General features: G+C 40.3%; 1 protein-coding gene across 11 annotated transcripts in view; it reads right to left on the bottom strand.

The window, feature by feature from the left end:
• atp2b2 (ATPase plasma membrane Ca2+ transporting 2) overlaps window positions 1–24,969 on the bottom strand; it is a 101,370-nt gene that overhangs the window by 9,325 nt on the left and 67,076 nt on the right. For 5 of the 11 annotated variants that reach the window (XM_027020339.2, XM_027020335.2, XM_027020344.2 and 2 more), the window contains exons 4-18: window positions 22,910–23,167; window positions 21,058–21,183; window positions 20,475–20,600; window positions 17,749–17,781; window positions 16,512–16,601; window positions 14,669–14,710; window positions 13,365–13,529; window positions 12,885–13,099; window positions 12,241–12,483; window positions 5,712–5,953; window positions 5,151–5,385; window positions 2,807–2,986; window positions 2,395–2,482; window positions 1,320–1,426; window positions 160–351 (exon numbers count right to left, since the gene is read on the bottom strand). In XM_027020339.2, the coding sequence (XP_026876140.1) occupies window positions 160–351; window positions 1,320–1,426; window positions 2,395–2,482; window positions 2,807–2,986; window positions 5,151–5,385; window positions 5,712–5,953; window positions 12,241–12,483; window positions 12,885–13,099; window positions 13,365–13,529; window positions 14,669–14,710; window positions 16,512–16,601; window positions 17,749–17,781; window positions 20,475–20,600; window positions 21,058–21,183; window positions 22,910–23,167 (2,342 nt within the window). The remainder of the gene's footprint in view (window positions 1–159; window positions 352–1,319; window positions 1,427–2,394; window positions 2,483–2,806; window positions 2,987–5,150; window positions 5,386–5,711; window positions 5,954–12,240; window positions 12,484–12,884; window positions 13,100–13,364; window positions 13,530–14,668; window positions 14,711–16,511; window positions 16,602–17,748; window positions 17,782–20,474; window positions 20,601–21,057; window positions 21,184–22,909; window positions 23,168–24,969) is intronic. The other 6 variants (XM_027020342.2, XM_027020346.2, XM_027020345.2 and 3 more) reach the window with 4 other exon arrangements.

Below are 24,969 nucleotides of genomic sequence, written 5' to 3'. Positions count from 1 at the left end.
ATTAAGAACACAGGTGTACATGTGTTTTATTTGAACTACAGATCTGGTCCAGTTTTAGTGAACACTGGTAGATATGGATATGTTTTAAGACACTGCTAGCACAGCAAGACTAGGTGTGTGATTAGCTACCGATGGGTCTATTAGAGAGATATGACTAACCTGCGTGATGCAGGCCCCGGTGAAGGCCACAATCACGGCTACCACATTGACGGTCAGCTGGAACTGCAGGAACTTGGAGATGCTGTCGTAGACATTGCGGCCCCACATCACAGCTTTCACAATACTGGAGAAGTTGTCATCTGTCAAGATGATATCAGAGGCCTCCTTTGCCACATCTGTGCCAGCAATTCCCTGTCACAGAAGGGCGCCGTTATTTTGCAATGCTACCAAGTCATTTAGGTGCAGATCCTCAAATCCATGAGATTAAAGGATTGTGACATCCGGAACAGAGAAACAGACATTTGGACAAAAGGAACAGGCAATAGATGGAATAAAAAGTACAATGGACTGAAATAATAAAGTGGGGAATTGGGGGCGTGAGGGGGGATGTGGGGAGAGTAAGCAGAATCTGCCAAAAAAAAAGAAAGAAATGGCATAAAACAAAGCCAACAGACATGACAGAGGAAACAATGTGTTTCACCTCAGTGCCATGGATGTTGACACAGTGACTGAGTGTTCCTTTTTGTATGGTTGCTCTTCTCTGTGCCTGTAACGTATTTATGTTTTTCAGAGACTAGCCTGGGGGTTTGCTCTCCCTGAAGACAAGGCTGACAGTGATAGGTCTTTCCATTGCCCATGGAACAGAGAACATACTCTAGCTCCCTTTGGCCCAAGGATCAGATTCGAAGGCGGTGAACTCTGAAGTAAGTGCTGACAAAAGTAATAATTTTCAGAAGATGTGGGACCTTTATTTATGATGTGTTATTTGTTTATGATATTATTTATGAATCACTGATGGAAGGAGAACGTAACAAATACAAAACTGCAAAATTGACCAAAATCAGAACAAAGATGCTAAAGGACCAATATTTACGCTATGTGCATATTTGAGGTGAGCCATTACCCAAAACTCACACTAGGGGGCAATCCTGCGCTTTAAGAAGAAAAAAAAAACTGTAAGCGATGGCGTGATGGTGCGTGTCAGAGTGACGCTAGCTGGGAAATGAGGACAGCCTGAATTTGGGTAGCGCAGGAGGAACAGGTACAGACTTCGAGGGTGGAATTACAACATCACGGCCTCCTTTTCTGCTCTAAGACGAGAAAGCTCAGCATCTGAGACGAGCACGTCTAAAAGGATTCAGAGCTGCAGGGTCACCTACCATGGCAAAGCCCACATCTGCTTTCTTCAGAGCAGGTCCATCATTGGTCCCGTCCCCGGTTACAGCGACCACCTGCCTTTGCTCCACCATGGTGCTGTCAATGATACCTGTGATAATGATACATCACCATGGCATTGTTACAGCTTCGTAGCAGTTCTGCAGTGCCTTTGCCAGAGTTATGTAACATTTTATATATATATATATATATATATATATATATATATATATATATATATATATATATATATATATATATACACACACACACACACACACACACACATTCACACACTCTCTATCACAGACAGTGCACAAAAATGGGTTGCATGGGGCAATTTTACTTTATTGCTTAATAATAATCATATCTATTTAGATAAGGCTTATTCAAAAAAAAATATGGTGGAATGACCAGTATTTCAAAAAACACAAAAAGGTTGAAAAGGTGCAACACTTAAAGAGCAGGGAATGGCAGAAGTTCAGTTCATCACATTCATGTCCCTATCTGAGTTGAATTTCCATGTTCTCACTGTGTGCATGGATTTCCTCTGGGTTATCTGGTTTTCTCCCACAGTCCAAAAACAGTCCAGGTTAGCAAAAAATTGGCTTCCCTAAAATTGTCCTGGTGTGCTTGTGAATGACTGTATGCCCACTGATGGATGGTGCTCTGTCCTAGCTGTTATCTTCTCTCCACTTTCTGCGCTCTTTGAAATCCCCCAGGGGGCTGCGGTTTCTGGTTGAGAGTATGCTATGCACAGTTGGCTGCTTCTCACTGGTGTGTTGACTGGATGTAAAAGCATTGTGTAGTGTGCTGATTGTAAAGCAACCTTGGGTACTGAAAAAGGTGCTATATAAGTGTAACTTCATGTCAAATCACAAACTGCAGGATATACCATGTTGTGAGCAGGTAGGTGTTCCTCAGCCGTAGTAGACTTGCTATAGTGAGCTACCTTGGATGTGCATCAATTACGCGTATAGCACGATGTCTTTATATTTAGTAATATTTGACAGTATCCAGCCAATCCAGTATAATTAATGACAGGTTATAACAAATTTTCTGTGTTGTCAGAAGCCTTACCTTTAACCAGTGTGTGTTTGTCTGTTGGAGAGGATCGGGCAAGCACTCGCAGTTTGGGCCAAACTTTATCAATGCGTTCTTGTTCAACCTACAGACAACATGTAAGCTCTCATAAGAGACATTGGTCATAATAAAAACATGTAGCCTGCTTGCATTGTAGTCAAACATTCCCCCAGTTCCGCTTTATCATAGTTAGCACCCAAACAGATCCATGTATTTTTAGAGAAAAATACTTGACTCTAGTAGGTTAGTGAATATAGTAATAGCACACAGGGGTCCAGTTTTGTGGATAAATTTGAAACCTAACCTCTTGGACTGCAACAGTCATTTTGGTGAATGGGAATGCAAATGGCCACTGGCAACAGCTCTAAAACAAATGTGTTCCAGGAAGCTTAGTTTTAATGTGCAGTACCTCTCCCTTTTCGTTCCTGATTCGCCGGTTAAATTCTTTGCCTTCAATGCACAAGAAGTCCTCTCCGGGGTGGATGATGCCACACTTGATGGCGATGGCTCTGGCTGTGTTGATGTTGTCTCCGGTCACCATTCGCACTGTGATGCCCGCGCGCTGGCACTTCCGGATAGCCTCAGGCACCTGCAGATGCCAACCTGGTCAACTTAAAAGGCTATGGCAAGTGCAGGCCCCAGTACACCAGTGCATACACATGCAATAAAAAGCCTCTTCAGAGCTTCCTCTGTACCTTAATGTAACATTCTCACACTCTCTGCATTGCACACTAACTCTCGTAATTTAGCTCTGCAGCACAATACTGTGGCATGAAGTACCATGCTTCTTTTATGCTTGTGATCAAACTAGATTTACTGAGCAGATCAGTAAATGATTTTTTGGACTTTTTTTTACCAGCACAAGGAGGTTTCGGTGATATCCTACAGGTAATATTTACAGTGGGCCTGAAAACTTTAATCATTATACTCTGAAATTGGATACTAGAAGTAACATGCTTAATCATTAGTTTAATGCCCAGGTACTCGTCGTGCAAAACTGTACTTCTGTTAAATAAAGATTTGATTAAAAAACTTACATGAGATAATGCATAAATGTCTGTAATGACAGCACTTTTTTACAGTTCATGTCATACTGTAACGCCAACCTTTTTCAAGGCTCATGTCAGAAACTAGGCATGAGTCCAGGGTGCAATATTTTAGTGAATCTGCTGTCCAATGTCAGAGTCATTAAAATAAGCCAAGGCTGACTGTCGCCAATAAAAAAAGACCAAAGCTGCAAGACTAGAATTGGAATCGCAACAAAGGCATAGGGGTCAGAACATAACAGAATAGAGAATATAAGTGTAACAATGTCCACAATTCACAGAGAAAAACACAGGAATCTGCAACACAGGAGTGAAAATCTGGATCTGAATGAGGATTTTTTTTTTTTTTTTTTACAATATTTGCACAAGGGCAAATTGCACAAAATGTCTTCCCTACTGCTGGAGTCAGTCAGAGTCATGTTGCACGTCAGAGTATACACCTTGGTTTGTGCATTTTAATTAACAACCGTGAATGAGGTAAAGATTTTTATGCACTATTATGCACATTGTGCATTTGACAATGCAAATCATATCTGCTCAGTTATTTGAGGCAGAGATGAGTATATAAGGAAATATTCATTATGTCACATACAACTGTGCAGGAAAAGAGAAATTATGTCTAGACACTTAATCAAGACCTAAGACACTGTCATGTTGGGCAGACACCAAGTCATTTGGGGTACTTTGAAAACTACAGTTAAGTTCCACTTAACTTATTGGGGACAAGTAGAAGAGGAAAGCTTCATTAATAATGGACTAGGTCAGAGGAAGGTGACTGGTAACCTTAGACATTTAACACAAATAAATTTATTTACAGATTCTCAGGTGTCTACTGATGTATTAGCAAACAATGGAGGTGAGCCTGAAGCCAGGAACTAAGACCTCTGACTACTGCTGTACAATAACAGTTCATTCAGCTATATGAGACTAGCAGGTAATTCACTAAGAGTTATTTCTGAAAGGAACTTCTACAGTTTCATTTGCTATAATAAATCCTATCAATAGTGACTCCTCACTGAGTGTTATGCTACCAGTTGCCAAGATGGATACTCAAGATACAGTACACTAATACCAACAAATAATTTCACCACACTTACATATGCATCTGTTAGAGTGATTTCCAGACCATAACAAATGGCATTAAATTCACAAAAGATATGAGAGCTGCATATTCAAGGTATCACATGTTGTGCTTTGTTGTTTCTTACAATTCTGATTTTATTCCTCCCAACGCTGCTTTCTCTAATAGTGCATCAGAAAACAGACAATTTCAGAGTCTGGTCCTGGACATGGGGGTGGCAAGAGCTAAACCAAATAAGCTGAATAGTACAACATTGAAATGAATTCATTTCAGAGCAGAGAAAGTATGTGTCAAGGGCAGATGACCAAAGTCTTTTTTGGAGCAAGAAACTGTGTGTTCTATCTAACATTACATTTCATACAGCTATTCCTTATGCCTACACCTCTTACCGGCGTGGGATTTCTGTGACTGAGGAGTGAGATCTTCCATAAGTAAATATACTGATGCATTTAGCTAATAAAGTCAGAAAATATGAACAGTATATAGTCTAAAGTAACTCATCACTGCAATATTGTCTTGCAACATTAACATTACTTCTTGGAAGATTTCACTAATTGCTATAAGCTCTCATAAGTCGACCAACCATTCTGCAGTTACTGAAAATTCAAAATGACCAGGCTCCCCACCTCAGGTCTGACCGGATCTTCGATTCCAACCACGCAGATTGCAGTCAGATCAGTTAGAATGTTGTTTTCATCTTCCCAGTTGGGCTCCGGGTTTCCAGGAAAGTCACGGTATGCCACACAAATGGTCCTGAGTCCATCTGAGGCCATGGGTTCTATCACTTTCTTCACCATCTCATCCCTGTCTCGAGGTCGGAACACTCTTGGCTCACCCACCTCATTCAGAATACGATTGCACCTAGACCAGGGGCACCATTAGTCATTGACCTCAGAGTGTATTTATTTCAAATCATTTACAGTGTATAATTGCATAACCCATACTAACTTTGATGAGAAAATAATGCTTTTGCACTTAGTGCACAACTTTTTAGTTCTCAGATCTCCACTTCAAATATGTAACCTTCTCACATGAGTTGAAAAGAGGCCAAATGCAACTGTCTACCTGCATATACAGCATTATTCTGTGTGTACTTATAATAAGTTCTATACATTTGCTGGATGCCACAGAGGTAGGCAAAGCTATGCCAAATCCAAATCAACACATGAAAACCAAAAGGATCTTACTTCTTGAGGATGATCTCAGAGGCTCCTTTGCTGTACATCCTGAAGTTGCCATCTGGAAGTTTAATTACAGTGCTCATCGACTTCCTCACTGAGTTGAATGTATACACCTTATAAAGCTTCTCCTCTGGGATCTGGTTCCGGATGGTCTGGTAGTCCCGCTTCAGGTCAATAATCAATCCTAATAGGCCACATTCAGTTTTGTTGCCCACTTGCTTGGGGAGACCTCCATCTTTATCTGGAGGCTGAAAGACAAAGGCAGACAACAGACCCAATTAATAAAGAAGATATTTTTGAGATGTTACTCAAGGTTCATTGCTGGGAATGTCAAAAGGCAGTTAGCTACTTCATAAACATTAGATACAATGCTATCAATTCATACAAACATAAAAATGGTGAACTATTAATTTTATTAGTTTGCATGTTAGAACATCAGTAAGGAAAAGACTGTAGGATTTCTGATTTTGAGCAAAGAGATGTATGTAGCATATGCAATTGGTAAAATATTGCATACAATTATCATTTCTGTTAATCATTTACACATACATTCGCATGCTCACACTTTTAAAAGTCAAAATTGTGTGCTTACATTTGCCTATACTGGTTGGTTACATTTGCTGTAATGACACGTAGTGTGAAACACAAATGCTGTCACTAACTAAAGTGCGTACAATAGTTTCCTATAATAAACATTTTGGGCAAAAAGCAGGACTACCAGAGACAATTTACTCCCTTCTACATGTGAGTACTACAGAAATATATTACACTAGCTATATTGCACATTTATGGCAAATGGCTGACAATTTTGAACTTGCAACCTTCTGATTACCAGTGAAGTACCTTAACCACAGAGCTACCACTGCCTCAAAAACTCATTTGTGAGCTATAAATGTCTGTAGCTATAAATGTCTATAAATCTTTGAGCAATAATGTCTGCTTCCCTGTCATGCAAAGCTCATATTAATATTATTGTTATGCAATAATATTAAGTGCTACTATCTGAAACAAAGTGACCCTATCTGCACACATAGCGAAAAAAAATGTCAGACAGATATTCTGACTTCTATTACAGTGAATCCGGAAAGTATTCACAGCGCTTCACTTTTTCCATATTTTGTTAAATACATTTTTTTCCCTCAAAATTCTGCACACAATTCCCCATAATGACAAAGTGAAAAAAGTTTGTTTGGAATTTTTGCAAATTTATTAAAAATAAAAAACCCAAAAAATCACATGTACATAAGTATTCACAGCCTTTGCTATGACACTCAAAATTGAGCTCAGGTGCATCCTGTTTCCACTGATCATCCTTCAGTTGTTTCAACAACTTGATTGGAGTCCACCTGTGGTAAATCCAGTTGATTGGATGTGATTTGGAAAGGCACACACCTCCTATAGTTGACAGTGCATGTCAGAGCACAAACCAAGTCATGAAGTCCAAGGGATTGTCTGTAGACCTCCGAGACAGGATTGTATCGAGGCACAGATTGGGGGAAGGGTACAGAAAAAGTTCTGCCGCATTGAAGGTCCCATTGATGGAGTGGCCTCCATCATCCGTAAATAAAAGAAGTTTGGAACCACCAGGACTCTTCCTAGAGCTGGCCTCCCGGCCAATCTGAGTGATCGGGGTAGAAGGGCCTTAGTCAGGGAGGTGACCAAGAACCCAAGGGTAACTCTGACAGAGCTTCAGCGTTGCTCTGTGGAGAGAGGAGAATCTTCCAGAAGGAAAACCATTTCTGTAGCACTCCACAAATCAGGCCTGTATGGTAGAGTGGCCAGACGGAAGCCACTCTTCACTAAAAGGCAAAAGACAGCCCGCTTGGAGTTTGCCAAAAGGCACCTGAAGGACTCTCAGACCATGAGAAACAGACCAAATTCTCTGGTCTGTTGAAACAAAGATTGAACTCTTTGGCCTGAATGCCAAGCGGCATGTCTGGAGGAAACCAGGCACCGCTCTTCAACTGACCAATACCATCCCTACAGTGAAAGCATGGTGGTGGCAGCATCATGATGCTGTGGGGTTGTTTTTCAGCAGCAGGAACTGGGAGACTAGTCAGGGTAAAGTTGACTAGGGAAAGTTGAAGGCAGCAATGTACAGAGACATCCTTAAAGAAAACCTGCTCCAGAGTGCTCTGGACTGGGGCGAAGGTTCATCTTCCGACAGGAAAACGACCGTAAGCACACAGCTAAGATAACAAAGGAGTGGCTTTGGGACAACTCTGTGAATGTTCTTGTGTGGCCCAGCCAGAGCACAGACTTGAACCCAACTGAACATCTCTGCAGAGACCTGAAAATGGCTGTGGCCTGACGCTCCCCATCCAACCTGATGGAGCTTGAGAGGTTCTGCAAAGAATGGGAGAAACTGCCCAAAAATAGGTGTGCCAAGCTTGTAGCATCATACTCATACAGCCTTGTGGCTATAATTGCTGCCAACGGTGCTTCAACAAAGTATTGAATAGTATTGAATACTTATGTACATGAGATTTTGGTTTTTTTTTATTTTGAATACATTTGTAAAAATTCCAAATAAACTTTTTTCACTTTGTCATTATGGGGTATTGTGTGTAGAATTTTGACTGGAAAAAATGAATTAAATCCATTTTGGAATAAGGCTGTGACATAACAAAATGTGGAAAAAGTGAACTGTGTACTGTGAATACTTTCTGGATGCACTGTATAATAATTCTAAAGGTCAAGGTCATTGATATAGGCCAGCATAATGAACACATTTTAGTGCAAGTCTGTGTGAACAATTGGAGGGGAGCCTTTTAGAGTTTTCAAATTAACAGAACACTGCTACATTCAGAGGAGTCATCACCTTTCAACTCTATTTAGATTCTAAAATTTCTTATACTGCCATTGCACACCATTGTGACCATCTGAGTCTTGTTGGGTCATACGTAAGGGTGTGGCCACCTGAGGTGCTGCCAGAGAGAGTGGCTGCCTCACGACGCCCGGATGAGCGGCTGGCCTCTCCCTGGTCAGCACACACTCCTGCGAGCCCTGGCATATGGCAGCCCAAGAGCTGGCATGGCTACTTCCTCTTTCCAGTGCCATTCCCCCTCGGCTCCACACGCCTCCATTCAACACTCCACCTATCCGTACCCCCCCACCACCACCAGGTCCCTGAAAAGGTCATTTTCATGACATCGCTTTGATTTTACCCACACAGCTCTTGTTCATGAGATGAACTGAAATGCCTGACCAAAGCCTGATTGGCTGGAGCAAAGAAGGGTGAGCCTATGGCGCCTGAGAGAGTGTTTGGCAAGGGTCTTGGGCCCCGTGGTGCTGCTGCAGCTGGATAGGCAACTTTGTCCAAAATATAAGACACACTTCAGGCTACTCAGCAAGATATTTCACCTTGACACAGGGTAGTGTGAAATGTGGCCCCAACAGAATTCCATGGTATGAAATAACAATCCTACCACCATACATGTGTCTCCTTTTTTAACTGGCAACAAGGATTCACTATTTTTAGTTGTTGGCATACTCATTACACTCCATTAATGTAACCTTGAACACAAGGCACAGTAAAGCCAATTTCTAAAATGTCCTCGTAAGTGGAAATGATGAGTCACATTGTTAAGTGCAGAGCTCTAATTCCTCTTTATTGGAGCCAATAGTAATGTGGAGTTTTTTAAAAAGACCAACATTTAAAATGTATTCTGTATTTCTGTATGTAATAATTAAAACTTATCTATAGGGTTGCGCTACTTTAAATAGGATAAAGCAATGTTTCCAATTGCTGGTGATTTTGACTGCAGCATGCACTACCTAAAAGGTTCTGTGCATAAAGGTATGAGAAATTCAGATGTTGGAATCTCAGCAAGTTTGGGAAGTAAAGAAATATGCAGAGAAAAGCAAACTAAGGTCATTGACCCCTTCCTAGAACCCATGTCTAATAGTTATACTGTGGTTTACATCACCATATAAAATGAAGCCTTACAGCAGATGACATTATACTAAGATCTACCAACTAAATGTGATTCCTCTGGAAATTAAGATGGTAATCCTACGAATTTATGAAGGTTTCTGATGCATACAGGTTCACGCAAATCTCCTGGCACAAATCTTGCTGAACAGGTAAAAGATATCATTGATCTTGGCTCAAGAAGGATCTAAGGGAACATACCAGAAACATATGGCCATTTAAGTACACACCTCAGTCCCTGACCTAGACAACTGTCGTCTCTAAAACACAGGGTTGCCACGTACGTACACCTAACCCTCGATCAAAGATTAATGGGCCTTAGTCAAACTGACACCAGTGTTCAAGCTGACATCTCCTACCTCAGGTCCCGGCAGTCATGCAGTACAGGTGGTCAGGGCAACCTGAGAGTGGAATCCCAGAAAACTGGCCCTCAGCTCAGACTACAGCTTGGGGTATCGCTGTACACAGAAGCCACACTTCCACCCTCAAGCAGAGCTTTCATTACAGGATACCAAAAAGGCTTCTATTGCTGAATTCCTGGTAATGCCTTCCCGATAATATAAAGATATTACAACACTGCCAGTAAGTGCAGAAAGAATAAACCATTTGTACAAGAAAAACCCATCCCTAAATCTAAGCGTCTGATAAATCTTGGAGTAAACAAGAAATAAGATGAGTATTCATAGTCTGAAGTTATGATTTTTTAAGGAGGGGGGGGTGGGGTGGGTGCTTTTTGGCAAAGGTCCCAGGAGAACCCTACACTTCACTGTTTCTTAATTACCTTTCCAACCGACAGCCATCATCTGCATCGTGTGTGCCAGAAATGCTTCTGTGCAATTTATATGGGCAGCTGGATTACAGATTACAGTCAGTGGAAGTCTGTGCACAAATCTGTGAAGTGTGCTGCATGTTCTGTGCACCCTCACCCTGCGAATCACAGTTCCTTTTTCTATGTCAGGTGACTGAGTATTTCTGTCTTTATGGGGTGCTGGTTTTATCACAGGAGAAAAAACAGAAGCGGTGCTGGATCGAGCAGAAAGTTTATAAAAAGGAATGGAGGCTGCTGGGGGAAGAGCAGGGCACGCATCGATTACATAACGCTGCATTAAAAACATTACAGAGGGGCACTGTGCTGCCTTTGGGAGCCTCTCCAAGGATAAAGTGGAGAGGCTTCTGCTGACTACAGTCTCAATTAAGCACACAGCTGAAATGATGTAGATATCAAAGGCTTCCTTTGTACAGTTATCAAAGCTTCCTCTGCCCTGTTTCCACAGCTGAATTATATAAGTTGTCCTACCCTGTTGGGAGGGGGATACCAGAGGCTCTGAATCCTCTTGAATGCAAGACACTGAGACATTCTATAGAAACCCTGGAACATTACGAAGGCTATTCAAGGTTACTCCTAGCGTCTGCTGAACAGTTTACAAGATTAATCAGACTGCTATACTTAGACATTCATTCTGTATTATTATTTTAAAGTCTAGTGGATAATGAACAAGTTTAATTAAATACAGTTGTATTTTTTATGACAATTGGTAATTGATTTTTTAAAAATCTGCAATACTAAAATTCACTGTTATTTTTTTCTATAGCTTTTTAGACTTCAGAATAATTTAATCAAATCAAATGACCCTGATATGACAACACACTGCACATTTAAATATTACTCTTTGACAATTCATCATATGAATGACACAAACACATGCTGATAGCACACACAGATGGTAATTTCAGATTAAAATGTAACCATAAAAAAAGAAAATAAATCCATTTAATGAATCTGTCTCCCATGACAAAACATGCAGCTCTAAATTCCAAAGCAGATGGCCAGAAAGTTATTATTCCAATTATCAAATTTCATTTAAAGGCTATCAAATGTAGGACATCTCCCTTGTTAGAACTGGTTTCCACATATTCAGAGCAACTGCTTGGATGTTAGGTTACATCTATTTTAGCCTCTTAAGCCTGGGACCATTTCTAATTTTGAATTCGTCTATTTCATATTGATTTTCTAATGTGATTTTGAGAAAGATTGTTGTAATTAATGTACAGCTTAATTTGCAGTATATCAAGGGATGGTGGTTTAAATTAGCTGTTTCATTTCTGTTCCAGCGTTCATGCCCTCAGGTATTTAACCAGTGTTGCCTTATTAAGAGAGCATTAATCCTCCTACTAACGTCCAGCTATGATAAGATTTACCACTGGACAATATGCCAGTTCATATTGGGCCACAGTGTATGTGACATGGAACCAAAGATCAATGGAAACAAGATCGATTTTGCAACTTATGCAAATGGTAAATATAATTTAATTATTAATTTATTATTTCATTATGATGTTATTTCTAGAAATTTGATTACTGACTGTGTTCATTATTCTGCTACATTCAAGCGTCTATGAAGTGCTCTCTGAGCTAAAAAAAACAAAAACAAAAACCTTTATTGTGTAAGAAGTCTTTAAAATGTCCTCCCTCATTCACACTAGCTAATCTGGATGGTCTGGTGTTCTGAGCGTATTACTGCCAACTGTTCACATTGCTTTTTATTCATAGTAGCACAGGGACTTCTCTTTAAACAGCTGAAGGACAGAATGACCTCTTACCAGAATTTTTGATGTGTAGGCACTATTAATGGATATAGAGTTGACCAGGAAGTCCAGAGTTTTGGGAGGGATGGAGCTTGGATCTGGGATCACCTTGTAGTGAATATCTCCCACATAACATTGCACTGCTGTCATCCTGTTAGTGGTCAGTGTACCAGTCTTGTCCGAACAGATTGCTGTAGCATTGCCCATGGTCTCACAGGCATCCAGATGGCGCACCAAGTTATTATCCTTCATCATTTTCTGCAAATGCACATTGATACATTGATTACATTACAGGAAAAAACAACCCATAAAATATTGCCATAGTTGTCTTACATAGACCGTTTTTACATGCGTTCATTTACAGGTGTAATTTGCATCTAAAACAGGTTTGTTGTGACAGTGGAGGAAAATGAGTCAGAAACAGTGTGACGGAGACTGTCATTCCCTGAAGGACAGGTTGGTGAGAAGGAGACGATCACTCCTGAAGGTGAAATAGCTGTTCTGGCTGTTGTGCCTGAGAGCTGGATTTTTGGTTCGGTGGTCAGTGTATCTGTAGGTAGGAGCTGGGCTCGAGACCTCAGCCTTCATCACAGATAGTGATATGAAGACTTGGCTATCATTACCATGTGGTCCTATGAGCACTAAAACATGGGCTTTACCTTGACAGAGTAAGCCAGGGAGATGGTGACGGCCAACGGCAGTCCCTCGGGGACAGCAACCACCAGGACAGTGACGCCAATGATAAAAAACTTGACAAAGTACTGAATGTAGATTGGAGTGCATTCTGGCAGCCATTGTCTCTTCTGGAGCACAAAGTTGTCAATGGCAAAGTAGAGCACCAGGATGATGACCGTAAGGGCGGACATTCCTAAACCTGCAAATGGACAGGGAGGACAGGCAATGCTTTGTAATTGTACTTCCTTAATGCCTTATAAACACACTTAAAACCAGAGTGGATCTGGAGCCAAAAAAAAAAAAATCAAAATCAATTAAATCTTGTTCTTTTAAGTTAAGCAAAAACTAGTCAACTCCAAAAGTCCATGTTTGTTTAGTTGTGTAGAACACTGAGAAAAAACATCATGGCAAATAGCAAGAGCAACAAAATCATGAAGCAAATGTTGGGGAGGTTGGGGGTTTACCTGCTTTGCCAATCTGTACTGCCAGCTTTGTCAGCTTGCCTTGTAGGACAGACTTCTCTTTTTTCGAGCCGCCAGACTTCTTCTTCTCCTTATCGTCGGTTTCACCACCCTCTGCGCTCTTCAGCGGCTGCATCTCCATGGCAGCAGCTCCATCTTGCTTCTTCACTGCAATGGTCAGAGGGGGCAGACTTTGACGATAGGAAGCCTGACCACTCTGCCCAACTCCTGGGGCAGGACTTTCCAGCTACTCTCAGCCAATGCATTGTGCTTAGTTTTGGGGTGGCTGATGACAGTATCAACCACACTATAGTGTGAGTTCTAGTTTCTGAGCTCAGGACACTTGTTTATTTATCAGGTAAATTCATATAACAACCCAGAGTAAAAGAAGGTTATTGTCAGCTCTTTCATCAGGCAACTAAGACAATAAGCAGAATACAGACGGTGACTTTAGTTCACTGATCTGAAAGAACTGTGGTATAGACGTCAATTAAATGAAGGTCAAACTGTCCCCAGAAACAGAACAGACTCTATATTGGTAACAACGCCTGGTAAAGAAACTATACACCACAGCTCTCAAAGATGCTCTGTGGACATGTAAGAAAACATCTTGCAGTTTTAAAAAATATGCTCAGAAACAGCAGAATACAAAAGACAGCCATGAAGACCTTTACCAAAGTGTCAGGAGGTTTCTTGAGATGAATTTGTAAGTGTTGTGTGCACTAACATGAGCAGTACCATGCTTGGTACAAAATATTAACTGTAGTGTAATGCCAGTACTTAAGAACATATGCAATCTTATGTTAAGTACAAAACGTATAATCTGCATGACTGGTAATTTAATATTCAATATCTTGTTTTCCCTGTAAATGGATACAGAATTTCTATGGATTTCTGGCTCAGAAGCTTGTGATTTGTTAGACCCGTTTAATTTTTGACCTTTACTTGAAGTGAATAGTATTCCCATGACAATCCTTGCTCTGAGTCACAAAAGCCTGAAATGCAGTCAAAGACCCGGTCACGACTACTGAAACTACATTTGAAAAACCCGATAAAAGTGGGGAATAAATGACAAGCTTTAGACAGAGAGAGAGAGAGAGAGAGAGAGAGAGAGTGAGAGAGTGAGAGAGAGAGACCAAGAGATCATCGAGAGACCCTGGCACACTTGCAAGAAGCTGTAGACAGCTAGAACAAGAAACGACAACACTGCAAACAGACATCAAGTTTAATGGACGGGGCTGGGACCTGCACTACATCATGGAAGAGAAAGAGAGCTCAAACCAGGTGGTAAGATAAAAGTAGGTTACCTTTGGTCTGGTTGTTCTCCATATTTCCATCCTGCATTTTACCTATGATGGAGACATACAAGACACGGAACGAAAATAACAGAAAGCAGACGATAAAACATTGATCACAAAGACGTGACAGTGAAACCAAAATAAAAAAGGAAGACAGAAAAATGAGTATTTCATCAACATCTCAGTGACAGTAACATATATAACACATAGTTGTATCATAATGACATGTACTGAAGTAGAGTATGGGTTTGGGTGAAGGTGCTGAATGTCTGGCATTTGTGATTCAGAAAGAGTGAGCTAATGCCCCAAAAGTTAATTTTGGGCAACCGTGTCTATTCTATTAGCAGTAAACCTTGGTGCATAATTTGATAATTTGCTAAAAGCTGTTATTATTACTCTTCATATGTGCTTAATATATGTTCATATGAATCTCAGATATGTTATCAAATTTCCAGTGGCAACAGTACATATGTTTTAGTGACTTAATTTTCAGTGGTTTGAAGTAAATACCACAGAATGTGAATTGTCACAGTATAGCTGTTTAAGTCTCCCAATTCATTTTTTTTTTTGCCACATATGGAAAATGTCAGAAATAAATAAGATACAAAGACTGTTCTCCTGAGACAAACAATATGATAAATACTATATTGAATTGTTTCTGATTATGTGTTATGATTTGGTGCTAAAAATGAACAGAAGTGCTGCTCCTGTAATGACCAAGAGTTTGACACATCAACAATACATGAACAGCCATTCGGATATTCCATGGGATAGGACGAACAGGACACAAACAAGAAGGGAGAGAGGAAAAGTTCACAACCACACAGGACATGCAGGGGAGAGTCTGACACTAAGGTGCACATGCAGCACCACAGATGACAGGAGGGGGAGAGGCCTAGCAGTCATACCACTAAAGACTTCCTGGATAAACCCTAAAACTTAGCTAAAAACATGTCTCATACAAACTCAGTATGGAGGCCACTACTTCGAGCTGTCATGTTAAGATATACTGCCTTCAAGTTTAACTTATCAAACAGTCCCAAGGTAGCAGCAACAACAGCAAAACAAACAAACAAACAAAAAACTCTGCACCATATTGTAAATATGTAAATACCATATTGTAAATCATGTGAACAGAAGTAAAAAAAAAAAGTAACTTTAATAGAAAGAAACATTAGCTTAATGCACTAAGTGTAATATAAATAAATATTGATGATCAAAAAAAGTCCTTACTGGTAAAGTGAACTGTATTGAATCTGCATTAAGAGGTCATTTTTAAGGCTTCAGTAGACCTTCCAGTGCATCTCGAATCTGACTAGCTCAAGACATAAAGACAATCCCAACAGAGCAATTTGAGGAAAATTATGTATAGAGAAAAATGGTTGAACAATCCTAAGAAATGTTTGGGGAAATTCTAACATTCTTTTCTTAAGAGAGAGAGCAGTGAGATGGCAAGCTCAGCAGAATAACCTACCTTAGAACTTTTTCACAATGCACCATAAAGGACTATGTGATCTACAGGCTAATGTTGAGCTACGTGACTTGTGGGTTGACCCCTTATATTACACCCAAAGCACACTTGGCCCACGAGTTCTCAGCCCACCTTCTTCCCTGTCACAGCCAAAACCATCCAAAGGCCTGAACTGCTTCCATACTGTAGCATTCCTACCCAGAAACTTACTTACAGCTGTGCTAACTAAAAGGGGTGGGGTGGGAGGGGAAGGCCACAGAGTCAGGTGACATGCAGTGGGAGGACTGCTGGCAGGAGAGGAGAGTCAGCACAACTGGAGAGAAAGAGAGGAAAAGGGGGTGGAGCCATGAGAGAGGAACAACGGAGGTCTTGTCAACCTACCATTGACTAGGCTGGTGTTACCAGGGCAATTTACGGCTGCAGCACCATCGGTTGCTATAGTTGCAATGGGGTGGGAGGAGGGATGGGAGTCTAGCAAGTAATAATGAGCAAACAAAATAAACACATAAATAAATAATCAAAGGATAACAGTGAACAAAAACAGTATGGCAAAGAGCATCTTCACCACAATTAGTGTAGATCAAATATGTGGCTTTCAATTGATTCAGGGAATGGTGTCAATGAGCAAAACATTCAAAATGCAACATAAGACAGGTTACACAGAACATAGGCAGATGTAAATGAAACTGAAGCACACAACAACACAATGATCAATGGAATAACAGAGTGAGGATTGGCCAGTTTTCAACATTTTGCAAAACTACTACCAAAAAAAGAAAGAAAAAGGGAAAAAAAAATGGAATCTTCCAGCTTTATGTAAATCAAGTACTTGTTAGGCAGGTAGATAATAGAGAGTAGATGGGTAGCTAGATAATTAAAAATCATTATAAGGAGTGATTAAAGTTATTTTAAAAATTTGACATAGAGCAGATATGCATCAGTCGCCTCACTTACAAATTACATCTTGTTAAGCAATTACATTTCTAGGAAGCTACACCTTTCATACTACATTTAATCAAAAGTGGCCAGTGTGAAATAACTATATATATTTTGCAGGCACTTTGAGTAAAGCATTCTATACACTAGTCTATTCTATAGTATTATAGCCTTTAATGACTCAGCAAAAGAAAAATACAGGCAACACACTTTTAAACCAATGATGTGCATTTATGAATGCTTTCAGAAATCATGGACATCCTCTGGGCATTAACATGGTATGGAAGTAATATCAAAAACTAACCACAGTCCAAAAAATAGGACTGAATGTCCTTTAAAACATAGAGGAAACAGGTTTTTAAAAGACTACTGAATTCCCTTACACTCCAAATATTAATAAATCATAAACTAGCATTGATGGTTTCGTATTCGGTCAACCCATTGATCAGCACATCTATGCAAGGGGATGGATGGAATGCACTAATGTACTTATTCTGCATACTTTAAAAAATGTAGTGGGTGTGCATCTCTTTTTAAGTGAAGAGTCACTGTGCTTGAAGCTGGGTTAAGGATGGGAGAGGGAGTTTAGTAGGGTTTTAAACAGGCCAAGGGATAACTGCACTACGGTACATCCGTCGGGGAAAGCAGGGTCTGGGGGCGGACATAAAGGGGAATACTCTACCTGCTAGCTGCTGGCCATCCTTGTCTGCCTGACCTGTATTGTGGTTTGTAGAATAACAAGAATGTAAGGCCTTGTACTAGCAGACAGCATTAGCATAATTCACAGAAAACTGCCACACTATTTTGGTATGCATTCAGATAACAGATAAGTTGAGCTGCTCCTCTTCCTCGTGACAAGGGTTCAACTGATGAGGATGGTGGAAAGGCCGGCACAATGCTGCCTCTGACATGATGAAAGCCTGCCATCACAGTGTTCAACTCACTGGCCACAAAGCGTCGTCCGGAACTTTTGTGGACTCGGAAAAGGCCGCCGAGCGCTCAACTTCGCACCAGAGCTAATCAAACACCCAATTTTCCTTGCGGGTCAAAATAAGGGAAGTGAGTGACCCTGTCATCCTTTCGTCCTGACAAGTACAGGGCCAATCAGGTCCCTGAGGGCCCCTGACCACTGAGGGACATTGCACAACTGGATATCAAACCAAAATTCCAGTTGTATAATGCATTACTGCACTGCTAGGCAATGATTTTACTGCACCCTTGGCGGTAAGTAAAGAAACTGTTATAAATCATCATGTACAATAGGTGGGTAAATTAATAAAGTGAGTTCAGTAATTCCCAGGTGGAATTAAAACACAAATCTTTGGAACAAAATTGCAATAGTCAACATACAGGAGATGATATAAATATTAATATACTACAGCAAGTCAAGACTGAAACAATATGAAACCTCCTCTAATTGATTTATATTCATGCCACATTGATACAATTTCACATATTCAACAGCTAGAAACTGTCTCCATGTAAACTGTTAATTGGCTTTGAAACACATGTTCAGAGACTCTGTTGATGTATAAGATTAGACAATACAAGCACCAGTCTCCTTCTTATATATCATACTTTTTTTTGACTGGAGATTCAACTAAATTTTAAATATTATGACATCAGTTTAATAGAAGAAACCATTTTTTTTTCTCAATTTCTGCTAAGGTCAGTGCTCTCACATTCCTTTAACACAGCTACCAGAACCCATGAGTAGGTAACAGTAGCCTATAAGCAAACCATTAAACATTTTCATGGTATTCAGTCACTATGGGCTAGCTAAATTTAAATGTGCAGACACGACTTATGCACTTGCCAGAAAACTCAGACTTTCACAGCAACAGTCCAGTTACACTCCTCAGTGTTAGACTGGCTTTCTACATCCGCACTCCACTCACCTCCCCCTCCCACCCCCCACCTGAGAGTACCAGCATGTTTTGGTTGTGAGAGAAACCAGCAAGCGTATGCATTATGCAGTACTAAGTCCTAGCTATTTCAAACATCTGCACCATTCTGTGTAAAGCAAACAGAGGGGGGTGCACCTTACACACATGATAGTAATCCTGTTAGTTGCTAAGCCAATAATTGTTGAACTTTAGTCTGTCTCTCACCAGTTTAAAGCAAAATTACAACCAAAACATGTAACTTGGATACAAGGGTGTCCCACTGATTTCCGATATTGCATTTCAGGTTATTACCTTATGAGCAGTGTCATAAATTATGCTTTATTGCAGTGGTATTACACAAGGGGGTACCCAAGAAAAACAAATTCATGTAAAAATCATAGTCTAGGGGTGTAACAATAGCTTTCGATTCAGTCCTATTCATGATACAGCTTTTGATTCAGTCCTATTCATGATACTGATTCATGATATGATAATTTGGGTGAAAAAATGTGGCCAGTGGCCACATGGCTAATTTGAAAGCTGTAGTTGGCTCAATCTCAGTTTCACTCACGTGAAATATTACTTATGAGCCTGCAGATGACAGGTCGAAGACCTGCAGCTGGGGCAATCAAGACCCTGGTAAAGGTTAAGCTGATTCTGACTGTTGATGTCCAAACAAAGCTATTGCAATACTTGTAATGATTAATAGAATGAAGGTAATATGTTTTGTCACATTTCTGCATTGTGTGACAGTGTACATTTCTACCCACATTAAAACATTAAATTGTTTTAATGTTAAAAATATACAAACTTAGAATTTCATGATATGTATGCCCCCCACACACATACACACATGCCAGCATTCACTCACACACACTGTTTACTGCAACAGGTAAACATTAATATTCTTTCCAATATATTAAGTGCAAGAGTTTTGCACTTGTAATTCAAATGTACATGTTTAGCACAGACATACAAATTTGCTTGAAATAGAGTACATAAAATAAGATTATTTTATCATTTTCAATCCAGAGCTAAAACAGGACAAATAATCTCATATGAATCATTTTCAAACTTCTGACACACACGCTAGTTTTCTAAATAGAGATATTATTGGAAGTATAAACAATTCTCTATTGGGCTGTCAATTTTATTGTTCACTTAAGCATACATTCAGTAATGATGGCTGTGTTAATTGTATTGAGAGCAATGACATTAGTTTGCAGACATGTGCTACATCAACAACTACTAAAGGAGCAAGGTAATGGGTGCACTGGAGCCCTATCTCACAACCCCTCTTTTATTACCAAAATATAGTTCTATTTGACCATCACCTATTATTGTTTCATTATTTCACCCAGATTATATTGCATTGTAGAGCTATAAAGACACCAACTGCAAAGTGGAAAAGCATGTTAAAAACTCAATCGAACCTATCTACGGAAAACAATACAGGTAGACACTCATACCCACAGCCTGCTATTGAGTTTCTGACAGACGAAGCCTTCATTACACACTATACCTTTCTTCTCTTTCTTCTCTTCCTCTTCTCCACCAGCACCAAGCAGGGTGAAGATGATCCCGCTCTGAGAGTTTACGCCAACAGCCGTGACCACCATTCGACCCGAGCCCTCCATCACATGGGTACCTGTGGATTGAGGAAGTGCAGTTGCAGTAAGTATTGGAAGCAGGGTGTCTCAGAGATAGTTGGAGGGATGCAGCAGTTTGACCTTGACGCAGTAGTCCTGAGACAAGTGAAGCAATTGCATGGTGCGATGTTTTGGACAGATGCATGAATTAAGTGATGCCACACATTTTGTGGCTGGGCTGGGGCATCAAAGCTGCCTGACATTTTACTATTTTATTGTGCATTTGTCACCATTTCTTAATTTGGTGGACAGAAGTAAAAGCCCTGTGACAGGGTAGGTGGAGTAGTGCAACAGAGGGTGTGACATTTATCCAGTTTAAACCCTCAGTTGTTATACTATTAATACACATTAAAAGATACATAAACACAAATATTGTTACTTTGGTATTCTCAATATCCTGTCACTGTTGGTTTTAAACTATCAGTGTAGATGTGTAGTAAGAAAACAGGATCTAACCAGAGAGGAGCATGGGATCCTTGTCTGCAGATTTCCGGACATGATCCGATTCTCCTGTTAGGGAGCTCTCATCAATCTTCAGGTCATTGCCTTGTATCAAGACTCCATCAGCTGGAAGCAGATCACCTGGACAAGGAAGTATGAAGATATATGGGAACAATGATCTGAGCACAGCCGACCCCCATGATACTTGGTTTAATATGGCCAGGTTTCACATGCTACTTAGACTTTTACTTAACCCTTAAGAGTGTAATTCAGCCCAAGACTAAGTTTCATGGAAAACTAGTTACTGATTTTAGAATTAGTAGAACAACCATATCCCACAAGACAAGCATTAATTCTAGTGGCATACCACACATGTAAGGGTACTTTTGCTTAATTTATGGTGTTACGAATGCCAGGAATCACGCTCAATCCCACACTGCCACGCCTGACTTTTCCCACACGCGCCTCCGATCTGGTTCGCCGGAATACTAGCACACACTTGATCATTGTTTCCCTCATTACTGCTCCCTTACTTAAGCTCCCCTCCCTCAGACTCACATTGCGAAGTATTGCCAACCTTATGTTGCGTACCAAGCGGTTCAGGTACAGTTTTGTCTTCCTGGTTTTCAACTCCTGCCTGTGTTTCAGACCTTGCCTCCTGCCCGACACCTGGACACTCCCCAGACTCTGCCCCATGTTATTGACCTTGCAACAACCTGACTATGAATACCTGCCTGACCTCACAGATCTGTTTGATTTATCAAATAAAACCTCTTTTGATTGGATACTCTCCCTCATTTGTGAGTGTAATTGTTACATATGCTTTGAAAGTTATCTGCACCAATGTTTATATGGGCAAACATAAGAGAAACTCTGATTTTTCAAACTGATTTCTCAATATAAAAGATATTAGCCTCACTCTCTTGGTTTGTATCATGCCATCAATATTGGCTTTCCCTCCCTGGAAGAACATGCACAGAACTGGCTAAACATGGTTGAATATGGTTGAACAGAGCTTTACATGGCTGAACAGAGCTTCACATGGCTCAACAGAACTAAACATGGCTGTCCAGAACATTCGTGGCTGTCCAACTTTCCCTAAGCTGCCTTGCACACTACCATTATCCCCATTCCAGCTGAAAGTTCAGAATAATGACAGGCCATAGATTGGTAGCCCTCAAGTTTGGGCTCCAACTAGCCATGATGGGTTCGTTTTCCACTGTACAAAGTCTTCTTCCACAGGCAGCATGTGTCATTGCCAGCCATGTGAAACTCTATAGTCTCCAGACATTTTCATTATCCCTCTACACTAGGATCCCACATATGGTTACCATCTTTGCCAGTGTGTCAGAAGGAATCCATTTTTTAGCTTTAAAAAAGCCCCAATAAAATTGAATCTCTCTTTGTTATAACCCTGCTTAGTTTAATACAATTCTCATATCTCATTCAAACACTGGTGACAGGGTGATAAAACTCTGAATTTGTCCTCCCATTGTTCATAATTAGATAATCAAATAGCGGTCTTGCTTACTTAGTCAAATGGCCTTGTGTCTGCTCATCTAGTTCCAAAATCTGATGTTAGATTTATAAGTTTCTTTACCCTATATATCTGGATGAAATATATACTGTGTATGACTATGTATGTGACAAATAAACCAAACTTGAAATGTGAAATGAAGCGAGCTCTTTTGAATGTCTATATTTGGAAATACAGAGTCAGTAGTAAATCAGAGGTCAGGGGTTAAAAAAAATTCACTGTTGCCCTTGGTCACTGTCTGTGTCTACCCAGGCTCTGTTACGCTACTTGGTGACAATGTCTCTTACAGAGAGCCCTTCATGAACACTTTCGACCTGAACTGATACGTACCGTACTTGACTTGGGCAATGTCGCCAACCACGATGTCAGCCACAGGGAGCTGGATGACCTGTCCTCCACGCACCACCTGGAACTTCTGCTCCTGCTCGATGCGGCTCTGTAGGCCCCGAAACTGCTTCTCCTTGCTCCAGTCATTGAAGGCTGTGACGAGGACCACGCACACCACGGAGAGCAGGATTGCAGCGCCTTCAATCCAGCCAGCCTCTGCCTCTCCCTCATCTTCCGCACCAGCGTTTGCTGTCCCACAGCCTGCAGCAAGACACAGGAGACATGGGAAGGGTTCCGAACTGTAGCCCACAGTGGGTGTTTGCACACAAGTACTTATCATCACATATGTTCTTTTACACACACAAGCATATTAATCTCTCAGCTGTATATCCATTTAGCACTTGGACAGACTGCATGGAGTGGGCAGATAGAGGGCAAAATTGCTTTCCAATGTATGTGCCCATGGCTATATATATATTTGCATAGAATTTCAATATGATGCCTATTTAGTGGAAGACTGGATGAGCTTTTGATTGCATAGGCAATGGCTATGGAAACTTTTTCTCTGGTGCCTTCAAGCAGAAGTTAAAAGGAAATATGCCATTGTGCATGGCCACACACAGCTAAGATGCTGATAGCAAAAAACAGAAAATCACCGTTAGCTTTAGCATTTGAACTAGTAAAAAAGCAATAGCATAGTTAGACTGGGCTGGTTCCAAGACATATGTGGTACTTTTTATTACATTAATTTATTCATTATCACAGCCTGATTGCTTGGTTGATGTGAATTAAGTGCAAACCATACAAGCAGCAAGCACAGCATCAAAAGGGCAGTGAAGCCATCCATGACTGAATCCCAATCGTGCCACATGTCATCTGAAGCAAACTGTAACTGGCATGAGAAGAATTCTATTTAGGTTTCCACTATGATCTGACTGATTTACCATTTAACTAATTAAAGTTGTAGATATATGCACACTGGACCTTGCTTGACCATCACATGAAGATATGGAAGTCATGTGTCCCATCAAGACAGCTGCTGTTGAACCTGTTTTATAAGTTAAAGTCAAGTCAAACTGTATAATATAAATAATAAAAATAATAAATGCAGTATAATAAAATATTTGCCTTTAAGAAAATTAACATCTGAAATCTGATACTCATAATAAGTTACATATTAATAATAATCATATTATTTAGCACTGTTTAACTAAAACTTTCGAAGACTATTTAAATTATGAATGAATAAAATTATATTGGCTGAGATAACTGTAATTTTTAGTGCTTCAAAATAGGTACTTTTATCACTGCAGGCTAAATTTTCATACCAGTTGAGTACTAGTTTCTACTGACTCACATTGCAGACTTAATAGCTACGTATTTCCACTAGGTTTACTAACAAATGTAGGGAGTTTGAAAATATCATGTGAGCAACAGTTCATCACCTCAATGTTAGCAGGCTCTTTCACTGCAAGAGGCATTTGAATAGTTCTAAGAGACTTATCCATATATGCATATAGCACTAGCTGTCTGTAACATATACTTTTGATGATATTTTTAGAGGCAAAAGCCCAACTGACAAAATAAAGCAAGCATGCTTTGACAACCAGTCTGGGTTCTATAGCACATTTCTGCTATTCGTTGTGAAAAGTGTGAGCGACCCAGATTGGTGGACCAAACGTCAGAGCCAGACTGCCCAAAACAACATATCAGGCTGAAAACATCAAAGATGCAGGCAGGGATGGAAAGTCTTACTGAAACAGACAAGAATTCTATTTAAAGAGCCCTTTTGTACCTTAATGTGGTTTAATTATCCTAAGACATTTGAATGCAGAGTAAATCTCACTCTTTACTGAGAATTACACTACACTGCATCACTGATGCTCCTGGGTCCTAGCGCACCCGAACTAAACACAGCACTGCAGTTTGTTGTTTACGCTACTATTAAGACACCTGACAGAACTCACATTTGGCTTGATAATTAGCCAATGATATATCTGAGCAGGGAAAACGCTAATCTGGGCAGGACCATTGCCCTTGACTATTATGTACTGTGCCCTCGA

The sequence above is a fragment of the Electrophorus electricus genome, chromosome 20, assembly GCF_013358815.1.
Source record: "Electrophorus electricus isolate fEleEle1 chromosome 20, fEleEle1.pri, whole genome shotgun sequence".
In the NCBI taxonomy this organism is placed as follows: Eukaryota; Metazoa; Chordata; class Actinopteri; order Gymnotiformes; family Gymnotidae; genus Electrophorus; species Electrophorus electricus.
Note: the sequence above shows the minus strand (reverse complement) of the source record. Positions and strands in the feature narration are given on the sequence as shown.